The 13,468-nt window shown below is 33.5% G+C and overlaps 1 protein-coding gene across 1 annotated transcript in view; it reads left to right on the top strand.

The window, feature by feature from the left end:
* Positions 1-12,996, top strand: part of LOC148941437 (protein GVQW3-like) — a 37,126-nt gene extending 24,130 nt beyond the window's left edge. Inside the window, exon 2 of the mRNA XM_089104170.1 lies at positions 12,613-12,996. Coding sequence (XP_088960296.1) covers positions 12,613-12,996 — 384 coding nt within the window. The remainder of the gene's footprint in view (positions 1-12,612) is intronic.
* Positions 12,997-13,468: the final 472 nt, after the last annotated feature.

Below are 13,468 nucleotides of genomic sequence, written 5' to 3'. Positions count from 1 at the left end.
GCTTTATTTAAAATATATTAATTGCACAAAAAAGACTATTATTTTTCATTGTTTTTCCTTCCAGGTGCTAAGGCTTCCATCTCACTTTCAGTTAGTTTTTTTCTAATTATACGATAGTAACGATTATGCCATCTCCATACTTCATAGTAGCCATCATGAGTTATATAATAATCATCAGTCAATTTAGGCTCCCGATCTAAAAAAAAAAACAAAAACAATTCAAAATAGAACAATATATTAACTAACAATTGTTAGTGGTAGTGTTACAATTTTTACCATGTAGGACTACAGAATGATTTAAAACTGTATTAAAAGTTCAGAAACACATCTATACTATTTGCTAACAAACAGGGGTTCAGTTACATGGGGTCGATGGTCGTTATAATACAAAAGTTCTATTTGAATAGTGTTGTGAGATCCCCTACCACACCCCCAAAGGACTCCGACTTTTTTTTTCCGCTTTTATTTCAGGCCAATTGTGTTTAACAAAAAAAAAATAATGGAATTATTTACTGATCTTCAGTTGTTGTGATTTTAAAAGTTCTGCTTTTGTTTCAGTCAATCGTGTATCTTCCCCAAAAAATACTGAGCCGTGTCGATCCTTACTTACAGCTCGTTACCACGAACACAATAAATTGTTTCAGCCAATCGTGTATCTCCCCCGAAAAAATACTTTTCGGACAATCAACTTCAGACTAACTTTTTTTTTTTTAACTGAAGTGGAAAATTTTGATATTATTTTGGGAAAAATAGAATTGATCAATAACTTATTTCATTTTCATTAAGAAAATTCAGAATCAAAGCTGAACTTTTCTTCTTCCAGGACAATATTTGGAACAGAACTTTTAAATTTTTTCATCTCTTTGAGAAAAATCTGAATTGAAGTGGAAAATTTTATATTATTTTAGGAAAATAGAATTGATCAATAACTTATTTCATTTTCATTGGGAAAATTCAGAATCGAAGTTGAACTTTTTTAGTCTTCACGATTTTTGTATTAACCAGGAGTTTTGTAACAGCAAGCGAGCAAGCTACTAATTGGTTTTTAGAGTTTTTCGGTTACTATTGAGCCGTGTCGATCCTTACTTACAGTTCGTTACCACGAACACAATAAATTGTTTCAACCAATCGTGTATCTCCCCCGAAAAAATACTTTTCAGACAATCAACTTCAGACTAACCAGATTTTTTTTTAACTGAAGTGGAAAATTTTGATATTATTTTGGGAAAATAGAATTGATCAATAACTTATTTCATTTTCATTCAGAAAATTCAGAATCGAAGTTGAACTTTTCTTCTTCCAGGAAAATATTTGGAACAGAACTTTAAATTTTTTCATCTCTGTGAGAAAAATTTGAGTTTAAACTATTGAAGTTTCTATAAATTTAAGTTAAAAAAGCTGCTCACCAAGTTTAGCGAAATAAAAGCGTCTATTTGCAGCATTCCCCTTCATCTTCCAAATTGTAAGAAGGAACTGAACGTATATCATCCCATTCTTAAGGTATTTTATACCTTATATCTTTGAAATTAAGTCTCTCTTATCAGATTCAAACGCTTAATACCCACAAGCATATGCGGGTCAAATTTCATCTTAAAGTGCCAACGTATCTGATAGAATAATTTAAGTCTTATGATCAATTTCATAAAACCTATAATTTTCACCTTTTTCTCCATTAAGCATCAATTACTTCAAGAAATTAATTCCACATTTTTGCAGATAGGAGCTTGAAACTTCCGAAGTAGGGTTATTGGTTTTTTAGAGTTTTTCGGTTACTATTGAGCCGTGTCAATCCTTACTTACAGTTCGTTACCACGAACACAATAAATTGTTTCAGCCAATCGTGTATCCCCCCCCGAAAAAATACTTTTCAGAAAATCAACTTCTTAATACCTTTTTTTTTTTTTTGAAGGGGGAGGGCGTGATTTTTACGTGGAGATGATGGTCAGATTTAATGGCATTATTTAGAAAAGGATAATACAATAAATTAAAAAAATTTTTTTAAAATGAAAGTAAGGAGCAAAATTAAAACTTATAACGACTTTTCTTCACTTCCTTGAGAAAATTTAAAATTGAAGTACAACTGTGTCTTTCGGGAAAATATTCACACTGGAGTTTTTTATCTTCATTGAAAATATTCATGATCAAAGTATAACTTTTTCTTGCAAAATACAAAATACTTTTTACAAAACCAAAAGATTTCTAACATCATTAAAAATAGTTCTTACAGAATATAAAAGCTCAAACAAACTCCAAAGCATTTCTTACAAAACATAAATAATTATTAAAAATACAAAGATTTATATGAAATCAAAAATAGTTCTTACAAAAAAAAAATTATTCATAATAAATACAAAAATACTATACAAAAATCCACAATAGTAATCACAGAATATGAAATACTTGGTGAAAAATACCAAATACTTGCTTCAACACATAGCATACAAAAAATTCAAACTTATTCCAAAAATAATTCTTACAAAGCAGAAACAATTCTTGCAAAATACAAAAAGTTGTAAGAAAATCGAAAATAGTTCTTAAACAACAAAAACTATTCTTAAAAATAGAAAAAATCCTTTACACAAATCCAAAATAGTTTTAACAGAATTAAAATAGCTTCTGCAAAATATGAAATACTTGTCACAGATCACGAAAATTCTAACAACACATAAATTACCTATGACATAATGCGATAAGATCAAACAAATCCCTCAAATCGAACTTCAAAAACAAAACTCCTACTTACGAAATACAAAAATATTTTAGACAACTCCACACAAGTAATAAAATACTAAAAAATAGTTGTTGAACAACTTTTAAAAATAGTTAAACAACAAAATTATTTCTTAAAACATCAAAAATAGTTCTTACAGAATATAAAAGTTCAAAAAAAATCAAAAGTGTTCTTACAAAACATAAATAATTATTAAAAAATATAAAAAGTTCTAAGAAATCCAAATAGTTCTTACAAAACAAAAATTATTCGTAGTAAATACAAAAATACTTTACACAAATCCACATTAGTTCTAACATAATAAAAAAATACTTGGTGCAAAATACCAAATACTTGCTTCAAGACACTAAATTTCTAACAACATCCCAAATAGTTATTATAGCATACAAAAATTCAAACATATTCCAAAAATAATTCTTACAAAGCAGAAACAATTCTTGCAAAATACAAAAAGTTGTGAGAAAATCAAAAATAGTTCTTAAACAACAAAAACTATTCTTAAAAATAGAAAAAATCCTTTACACAAATCCAAAATAGTTCTAACAGAGTTAAGAATATCTTCTGCAAAATATGAAATACATGTCACAAAGCACGGAAATTCTAACAACACCTAAAGTAGTTCTTACAGGATACAAAAAGTTCAAACAAAATCAGAAAATAGTTCTTAAAAAACAAAAATTATTCTTACGAAATACAAAAATATTTTAGACAAATCCCAAATAGTACTAACAGAATAAAAAAATAGTTGTTGCAAAATTCGAAATACTTGTTACAAAACAAAAAGATTTGTATGCCTTTCCTTGGCACCTTTCCAAACGAGCGGGGACTCCCCACTGGTTCCTACACATTGCAAAAAAGTTAGCATGACTACCCCTCCAGTTTTTAAACCAGTCGTTATTTTTTGTGACAACGGGGTATATATAGTTAAGGTTTAATGCTATTTTTTTAATTTTTTTTAAGGGTAATTTCGACATGGTTCCGTGCGCGCACTGAACCTGGTCTAAATGAATTTCAACCAGACTGGTTTTTTAGACAACACACCCACAGAGATGACACACACACACACATAGAGACGAGACATGCACAGACACGACACACAAACAGAGTCATAGTGAGAGAGATATCCAAAAGTTGGGTTGATCTAGGTTCACTTAGAGTGGCGCGCCACTCTAAGTGAACCTAGATCAACCCAACTTTTGGATATCTCTCTCACTATGACTCTGTTTGTGTGTCGTGTCTGTGCATGTCTCGTCTCTATGTGTGTGTGTGTGTCATCTCTGTGGGTGTGTTGTCTAAAAACCAGTCTGGTTGAAATTCATTTAGACCAGGTTACGTGCGCGCACGTAACCTGGGCTAAATGAACCTTAAAAAAATGAAATAAAGCTATGTCGACTTTACATATCTCTCCCGATTGGTCCCTAAAAACCAGTCTGGTTGAAAACGTGGAGTTTTCGTACTGCTCACTTTTTGCAATGTGTAGGAACCAGTGGGGAGTCCCTGCTCGTTTGGAAAGGTGCCAAGGAAAGGCATACAAATCTTTTTGTTTTGTAACAAGTATTTCGAATTTTGCAACAACTATTTTTTATTCTGTTAGTACTATTTTGGATTTGTCTAAAATATTTTTGTACTTCGTAAGAATAATTTTTGTTTTTTAAGAACTATTTTCGGATTTTGTTTGAACTTTTTGTATCCTGTAAGAACTACTTTCGGTGTTGTTAGAATTTCCGTGCTTTGTGACATGTATTTCATATTTTGCAGAAGATATTCTTAACTCTGTTAGAACTATTTTGGATTTGTGTAAAGGATTTTTTCTATTTTTAAGAATAGTTTTTGTTGTTTAAGAACTATTTTTGATTTTCTCACAACTTTTTGTATTTTGCAAGAATTGTTTCTGCTTTGTAAGAATTATTTTTGGAATATGTTTGAATTTTTGTATGCTATAATAACTATTTTGGATGTTGTTAGAAATTTAGTGTCTTGAAGCAAGTATTTGGTATTTTGCACCAAGTATTTTTTTTGTTATTTTAGAAATAATGTGGATTTGTGTAAAGTATTTTTGTATTTAATAAGAATAATTTTTTTTTTTTAAGAACTATTTTTGATTTCTTATAACTTTTTATATTTTTTATGAATTATTTATTTTTAGTAAGTACAATTTTTATTTTTTTTGAATTTTTATATTCTGTAAGAACTATTTTTGATGTTTTAAGAAATATTTTTGTTTTGTAACAAGTATTTCAAGTTTTGCAACAACTATTTTTTATTCTGTTAGTACTATTTTGGATTTGTCTAAAATATTTTTGTATTTCGTAAGAATGATTTTTGATTTTTAAGAACTATTTTTGTGATTTGTTTGAACTTCTAGTATTCTGTAAGAAGTACTGTCGGTGTTGTTAGAATTTTCGTGCTCTGTGACAAGTATTTCATATTTTGCAGAAGATATTTTAATTCTGTTAAAACTATTTTGGATTTGTGTAAAGGATTTTTTCTATTTTTAAGAATAGTTTTTGTTGTTTAAGAACTATTTACGATTTTCTTACAACTTTTTGTATTTTGCAAGAATTGTTTCTGCTTTGTAAGAATTATTTTTGGAATAAGTTTGAATTTTTGTATGCTATGTCTTGAAGCAAGTATTTGGTATTTTGCACCAAGTATTTTATATTCTGTTAGAACTATTGTGTATTTGTTTAAAGTATTTTTGTATTTATTACGAATAATTTTTGTTTTGTAAGAACTATTTTGGATTTATTAAAACTTTTAGTATTTTTTAATAATTAGTTCTGTTTTGTTAGAACTCCTTTGGATTTTGTTTGAACTTTTATATTCTGTAAGAACTATTTTTAATATCGTGATAAATCTTTTTGTTTTGTAAAAAGTATTTTATATTTTGCAAGAAAAATTTATACTTTGATTGTGAATATTTTCAATTAAGATAAAAAACTCAAGTGTGACAATTTTCACGAAAGACACAGTTGTACTTCAATTTTAAATTTTCTCAAGGAAGTGAAGAAAAGTCGTTCTAAGTTTTAATTTTGCTCCTTACTTTCAGTTGAAAAAACTTTTTTAATTTATTGTATTATCGTTTTCTAAATAATGCCAGTAAATCTGGCCTCCATCTCCACGGAAAAATCCCTCCCTCCCCCTTAAAAAAAAAAAAGTTAGTCTGTAGTTGATTGTCTGAAAAGTATTTTTTCGGGGGGGGATACATGATTGGCTGAAACAATTTATTGTGTTCGTGGTAACGAACTGTAAGTAAGGATCGACACGGCTCAATAGTAACCGAAAAACTCTAAAAAACCAATAACCCTACTTCGGAAGTTTCAAGCTCCTATCTGCAAAAATGTGGAATTAATTTCTTGAAGTAATTGATGCTTAATGGAGAAAAAGGTGAAAATTATAGGTTTTATGAAATTGATCATAATACTTAAATTATTCTATCAGATACGTTGGCACTTTAAGATGAAATTTGACCCGCATATGCTTGTGGGTATTAAGCGTTTGAATCTGATAAGAGAGACTTAATTTCCAAGATATAAGGTATAAAATACCTTAAGAATGGGATGATATACATTCAGTTCCTTCTTACAATTTGGAAGATGAAGGGGAATGCTGCAAATAGACGCTTTTATTTCGCTAAACTTGGTGAGCAGCTTTTTTAACTTAAATTTATAGAAACTTCAATAGTTTAAACTCAAATTTTTCTCAAGGAGATGAAAAAATTTAAAGTTCTGTTCCAAATATTTTCCCAGAAGAAGAAAAGTTCAACTTCGATTCTGAATTTTCTGAATGAAAATGAAATAAGTTATTGATCAATTCTATTTTCCCAAAATAATATCAAAATTTTCCACTTCAGTTAAAAAAAAATCTGGTTAGTCTGAAGTTGATTGTCTGAAAAGTATTTTTTCGGGGGAGATACACGATTGGTTGAAACAATTTATTGTGTTCGTGGTAACGAACTGTAAGTAAGGATCGACACGGCTCAATAGTAACCGAAAAACTCTAAAAACCAATTAGTAGCTTGCTCGCTTGCTGTTACAAAACTCCTGGTTAATACAAAAATCGTGAAGACTAAAAAAGTTCAACTTCGATTCTGAATTTTCCCAATGAAAATGAAATAAGTTATTGATCAATTCTATTTTCCTAAAATAATATAAAATTTTCCACTTCAATTCAGATTTTTCTCAAAGAGATGAAAAAATTTAAAAGTTCTGTTCCAAATATTTTCCTGGAAGAAGAAAAGTTCAACTTTGATTCTTAATTTTCTTAATGAGAATGAAATAAGTTATTGATCAATTATATTTTTCCCAAAATAATATCAAAATTTTCCACTTCAGTTAAAAAAAAAAAAAGTTAGTCTGAATTTGATTGTCCGAAAAGTATTTTTTCGGGGGAGATACACGATTGGCTGAAACAATTTATTGTGTTCGTGGTAACGAACTGTAAGTAAGGATCGACACGGCTCAGTATTTTTGGGGAAGATACACGATTGACTGAAACAAAAGCAGAACTTTTAAAATCACAACAACTGAATATCATTAAATAATTCCATTATTTTTTTTTTGTTAAACACAATTGGCTGAAATAAAAGCGTAAAAAAAAAGTCGGAGTCCTTTGGGGGTGTGGTAGGGGATCTCACAACACTATTCAAATAGAACTTTTGTATTATAACGACCATCGACCCCATGTAACTGAACCCCTGTTTGTTAGCAAATAGTATAGATGTGTTTCTGAACTTTTAATACAGTTTTAAATCATTCTGTAGTTCTACATGGTAACAATTGTAACACTACCACTAACAATTGTTAGTTAAGATCTAGTTCTATTTTGAATTGTTTTTGTTTTTTTTTTAGATCGGGAGCCTAAATTGACTGATGATTATTATATAACTCATGATGGCTACTATGAAGTATGGAGATGGCATAATCGTTACTATCGTATACTTAGAAAAAAACTAACTGAAAGCGAGATGGAAGCCTTAGCACATGGAAGGAAAAACAATGAAAAATAATAGTCTTTTTTGTGCAATTAATATATTTTAAATAAAGCCGATTTACTTGTTTGAATGAAGTCCTATTCCTACAAGTTAAGTTAGATTGAAAATCAAGACTTTATGCGCATTTTTAACGATCTAAGGCTATATTTGCCAAAGATGGGGGGGCCATTTTATTTGTTTTTTAAAATAATTTATTTTTTATAGAAAACTACAATATATTCACGGGAATCATCTTTTAGCATATTTTTAAACAATTTCTCTGATTATAATGTATATCTTCAGTCATAAAAGCATAGTTTCGGTTCAAAAATGAACCATTTCCATAAAAAAAGCTCTTAATAGAACTTTTTAAGTGTGAAGTCCTATTTTTCAGACTAAATTATAGAAAATATAATCAAAACACACTTTTCTGTTTTAGATGTGTACATTTTCACCTTTTCTGATTCAAATGTGTATCTTCAGTCAGAAAAGCATAGTTTTGGTTCAAAAATGAACCATTTCCATAAAAATAGCTCTTAATAGAACTTTTTAAGTGTGAACTCCTATTTTTCAGACGAAGCTTTAACTAAACCTCCGTGTAAGTGAATCCGTATGTAACTGAACTCTCGTGCAACTCAAGTCCCCAAATCTCGTAAACTAAAGCTTGTGTATTATAACGACCACAGAGTAACTTCGCTAATACACGGGATGGGGGAATCGGAGTCCTTTGGGGGGTGTGGTAGGGGATCTCACAACACTGTTCAAATAAAACTTGTGTATTATAACAACCACCAATCCCATGTAACCGAACCCCTGTATAACTGAAACCCCGTATATCTAGTCACCAAATGCTCCAAGCCTCAGAAGAAAAAGGGGTTTTGAAAACAGGGAGCCCGATTTACGAAAAAAAAAGGGATACCCCCCGTGCACCTGAACCCTCCTTGTAACTGAACCCGTGTATAACCGAAACCCTCCGTGCAACTGTATCCTCTTTAACTGAACCCTCGTGCAACTCACCCCTCTATGCAACCCACCCCCTCATAACACTTTTCAGCCATTTCTTTTTAAATTGACAATATTTTTCAAACGTTACTTACGTATTATACAGACCACATCGGCGAGGTAAAGCTAGTTCAAGTCACAATGTTATTCTATCGTTACTTTTCAATTAAGCTATTGAATACTTTCTAGCAATGTCCCTTGTAAGCGTCTACGCAAATATCTTTTCGCAAAAAATTCGCAAATCTCGTAAACTAAAGAAGTAATTACCCTTTTCATTACAAAAATAATTGCATAACAATGAAACAAGACGTGTTGGTTTTTTGGGCTTATCACCAAAAAGACAGTGAACTTTGAAACTGTACGGGGGCGTTGTAGAATAACATGGTATTTGCTATAGCTTCCATAGAAGTATTAAGCCATGTGAGAGGATACTCACTCTCTTTGAAAAGGTGTATACAAGGTCCAGAATAGCACAGAAAGGAATCTCTTTGAAACGGCGCTTAATGAATTGGGGTGTCACACTTTAGCGTAAAAAGCTAGGTATTGAGGAGGGGGTAGCCCCTCATATACGGAATGATTTCTGTTAATATCAGGCTTTAATCTTGCTCTTTACTACCAGTTTAAAAAAATTTTTATTAGATTTCATATAGTTTTTTAGATAATGCCGTTAAATCCCCCCCCCCCCCTCTTCCAGGTGAAATACTACCACGAAACATACCTCATTGGTAAGTCCCCTCCCCCCCTTTGAAAGTCCCCACCCTCAGAAATTCCCCTTAAAAAATTCTATTTTCACTTAAAATTTCCCCAGGAAAATTTCAGGCGCACAATTAGGCCTGGGATATTCTCCTAAGCCTACTTTCACTTGAGAAAGGTTTGTTTTTTATATTAGTATGTGATTGTTTTTCAAATCATTGGCGATATCCCCCCTCCACTGCCAATGTTTACTGGGAATCTCCCCCGCCCGCCCGAACAAGTATCCCCTGAAAAATGCGCCCGCGGAGACTGTCTTCTGCAGAAAATACCCCATCTACCACCGACCCACCCCCCCCAGAGGAGGGCACCCCGGCGGGCGTGGTCCCCCGGGCACTTCCGCGGGGCGATCTGCACGGGGAAATTTGAGTCGCCACAGAGAAAGTTCGACAAATCCTGGAAAGTACAATGAAATAATTCTAACAATGTATAAATTTCATACATTACATTCTTAACAGTTTCAATACCTTTACGCTAATACCTCTTCTCAAAAAATTTGCAAATCTCGTAAACTAAAGAAGTAATTACATCACTGTTGTTAGCTCCATCATTAATCTCCAATAATGTAAATGCACCCCTCATTTTTTTCCTCTACTAATATCCTTGCAAATAAAAACTATTCTCTGTGAATTCAATTCTCTTACTAATATGTAATGTAAAGAAAACTAAAAAGATACACCGGTTTTTCCAACACGGATGTAACCTACAAAAAAAACTTGTTTATCATGAAATAGAAATTCAGTTAATTGTGCCAGAAAAAACTTGAAGCAGAACAGATTATAACCAACCTGTTTGGTATGAGCGCGTACGCAAAGTATATACCCTCAAGCAAATTCCATATGATTTTTCAAATTACTATACCTTCTATAGAAATGATACCTCTTTGCTAATGACCCTGGTAACCCCAATTCGTTTAAAATATACACACATATCTATGCCTCAGGCGTATATTTGAATGTATATTTTCAACGAATTGGGCGCTTACTACTTCCCAGTAGCTAAATGGGCTTATAGCAGTAAAGAGGCGTATTGCCTCCATAGAGGTAGTTGTCATCCCCTACTACTGCCATTTATTCCAAACATGTCTCCATGAATCCAAGCAGACCAATACTATTACTATTTATCAGTATACTATTCAGTATTCAGTTTACTCTGATCTTACTATTCATCAAATTAGTCTTTTTAACCCCTCAAAGTCATAACAAATCCAAGCACGCCCATATGGGGTGTACTTTTGGTTGATTATTCTTATTCTCCCCTCAAAGTCATAAGGCTTCCGAGTGCCAACATAGGGGCTGTACTTTTTGTCGGGTTAGTCTTAGTATCCCCCCCCCCCCTCAAAGCCAAAAAAAGTCCGAGCGCCAACATAGGGGATATATTTTCAGTGGAAGTACTGATTGTTGGGCAGCTGTCCATTGTTAGTAGGCCTCCAGCTACCTTAAACCGGTCTTAAAAGAATAAAACGGGTAAAAGGTCGAATATCACATAGTAAACAAAAAGTGAGCAATAAACAATAATTTAATGAACTTTAAAGAGGGTCTTATGATGATAAATGTGAAGGTAAGAGTTTATTTTTCTTATATCCCCACTTCGGTAATATCCTTCAATTGCCTGCAATCTACCATGGAAAACTGTTGCCACTCTTAAAGGCATAGTTCCCCTGGCCCATAGTCCTGTGGTATATCCAAGCATTCTGTGAGCCTACACATAGACCCCAGTGTTTCCACATGCCCTCGCAACTCCGTGTGTCGTCTCTGTGTGTGTGTCATCTCTGTGTGTGTGTCATCTCTGTGTTAGTTTCGTCTCTGTATTTGTGTCGTCTCTATGCGTTAGTTGTCTCTGTGTATGTCGTCTTTGTTTTTGTGTTGTCTCTGTGTGTATGTCATCTCTGTGTGTGTGTCGTCTCTGTATGTGTGTCGTCTCTCTGTGTGTGTCGTCTCTGTGTGTGTGTCGTCTCTGTGTGTGTGTCGTCTGTGTGTTTGTGTGTGTCGTCTGTGTGTGTGTGTCATCTCTTTGTGTGTGTCGTCTCTGTGCGTGTGTCGTCTCTATGTTTGTGTCATCTCAGTGTGTGTTTCATCTTTGTGTTTGTGTCGTCTCTGTGCGTTTGTTGACCTCCATGACCCATATTCCCACCATGCCGTGTGTGTTCCCTTTCATGGTCTGTTGCTTTCCAAGCCCTGTTACCCTCAATGAGCCCTGGCTCCCTATTGTTTTTGGCCCATCCTAATCACTTATGTGGTTCTCCCCGTCAAGTGCCCCCTTCTGATAGTCAAAATTTACATGAAAGAAAGAACACAACTATCGACTAAAGGTGCATAAGATTCTTCATGAATGGGCATATCTAAAACGTTCTTGTTTACTGTGAAAACGTTCACAAAAAAAATATATTATTTATATATTTCTAGAACTAATATGCAATATATCAATCATTCTTCCTATTGATGCACGGGAAGGTAATTCTCAGCAAACTCAATTTCACTAATATTGATACCATTTGTCATGCTAACAAAATGTTTTTACCTTCCTGCCAAACACAATAGATCTAGATGAGATTTTCTTACTGATCCTGCCCTCTGTATTCACCATTGACCAAATCATCGTTCAATTTTGAATGAGAAAAAAATATTTTGTCAAAATTGATATTTGGGGGAGGGGTTTGAGTTTTTGGGAGTGGCACTTCAAATGAAAAAACTTATTCAACTCCTCCACCCAAAAATTTAAATAAAAACTACATCTAATTTTCTCTCTTTCTTGCAGAACAACTCTGGTCAAGGACCCCCGAAGAGGTTAAAAGGGTCAGATAATGCCGTCAACAATACTGTTGAGAAGCCCACATTCTAAACTACATAATTTATGTATCCAGATTTGCCTCATGTAAGTTGTTCATATTCCTTATATTACATTTATAACTAAGCACCCCCCCCCCCCCTCTTCCTTGATAGCCTACAAAAGGGTGTTTTAATCGTAAAAAAAATCCTATCTACATTCAATAAGTTCGTAGAAAGGAACACTTAGAAATGATGAAATAAGTTCTAACCCTGTATACATGCTTATCGAGGTAAATGATATTCACAGCCTGAAAACTGTTCATTTTGCTTTGTCCTTTCATGTTTAAGAAGACTCCAAAGTCATTGAATCACTGTAAAAAATGGAATAGTCACTGATCGAGTATAGAGTAGTGATCAAATTCCTTGTCAAAGAAGGTTCTTCGGATAGAGAAATCACACATCGGTTGGCCAAGGTGTACCAGCAAGATGCTTCCAAGTATTCCAAGGTCGCCAAATGGGCCGCAGAGTTCAAGCGGGACCGTCAATCGATGGAAGACAATCCAAGGTCCGGTCGACCGTTGGAAGTGACCACCCCGGAGGTTATCCGGCGTGTGGAATACCTTTTCATGGCTGATCGTCGTTTAAAGGTCAAAGAAGCTGCAACCGAAGTTGGCATTTCTGAAGGGAGCGTTTTCAACATTCTTCACGACCATCTTCATCTCTCCAAAGTGTCTTCCAGATGGGTGCCTCGAAATCTTCAAGTGCAAGATTGACAGCAGCGGATGCAGCTCAGTTCACAACTTCTCGAGCTCCACAGAAGAGACCCAGAAGACTTCCATTTCCGACTTGTGCCTGGAGACGAGACCTGGGTACACCACTGGGACCCTAAGAGCAAGATCGCCTCCATGCAGTGGAAACACAGTGACTCGCCGCCTCCAAGGAAGTTTTGGACCCAGTCCTCTGCAGGCAAGGTCTTCTGCTAATCGACTACTTGCCCAGAACGTCTACTATCACTGGTGCCAATTACTCAGATCTGATGGTTAAGTTGCGCCAGGCAATCAAGACGAAGAGGCGAGGAATGCGTATCTTTTGTTCCGCATTCATCTATTAGTAATTTATTCTTTTCTCTGTGTGTGTCTCTGTCATGTAGAAAGTCTATTCGCTTTTTACAGGTTATTGATATCTTTTAAAGAAACAATTTATTTTTTTCAGATTACTTGAAATTCTATAGAAAAAAAATAACAT

Source organism: Artemia sp. Qi Xiang Cuo, chromosome 18 (genome assembly GCF_049724085.1).
Source record: "Artemia sp. Qi Xiang Cuo chromosome 18, ASM4972408v1, whole genome shotgun sequence".
In the NCBI taxonomy this organism is placed as follows: Eukaryota; Metazoa; Arthropoda; class Branchiopoda; order Anostraca; family Artemiidae; genus Artemia; species Artemia sp. Qi Xiang Cuo.
The sequence above is the reverse complement of the archived record's forward strand: the minus strand, read 5'-3'. Positions and strand labels throughout refer to the sequence as shown.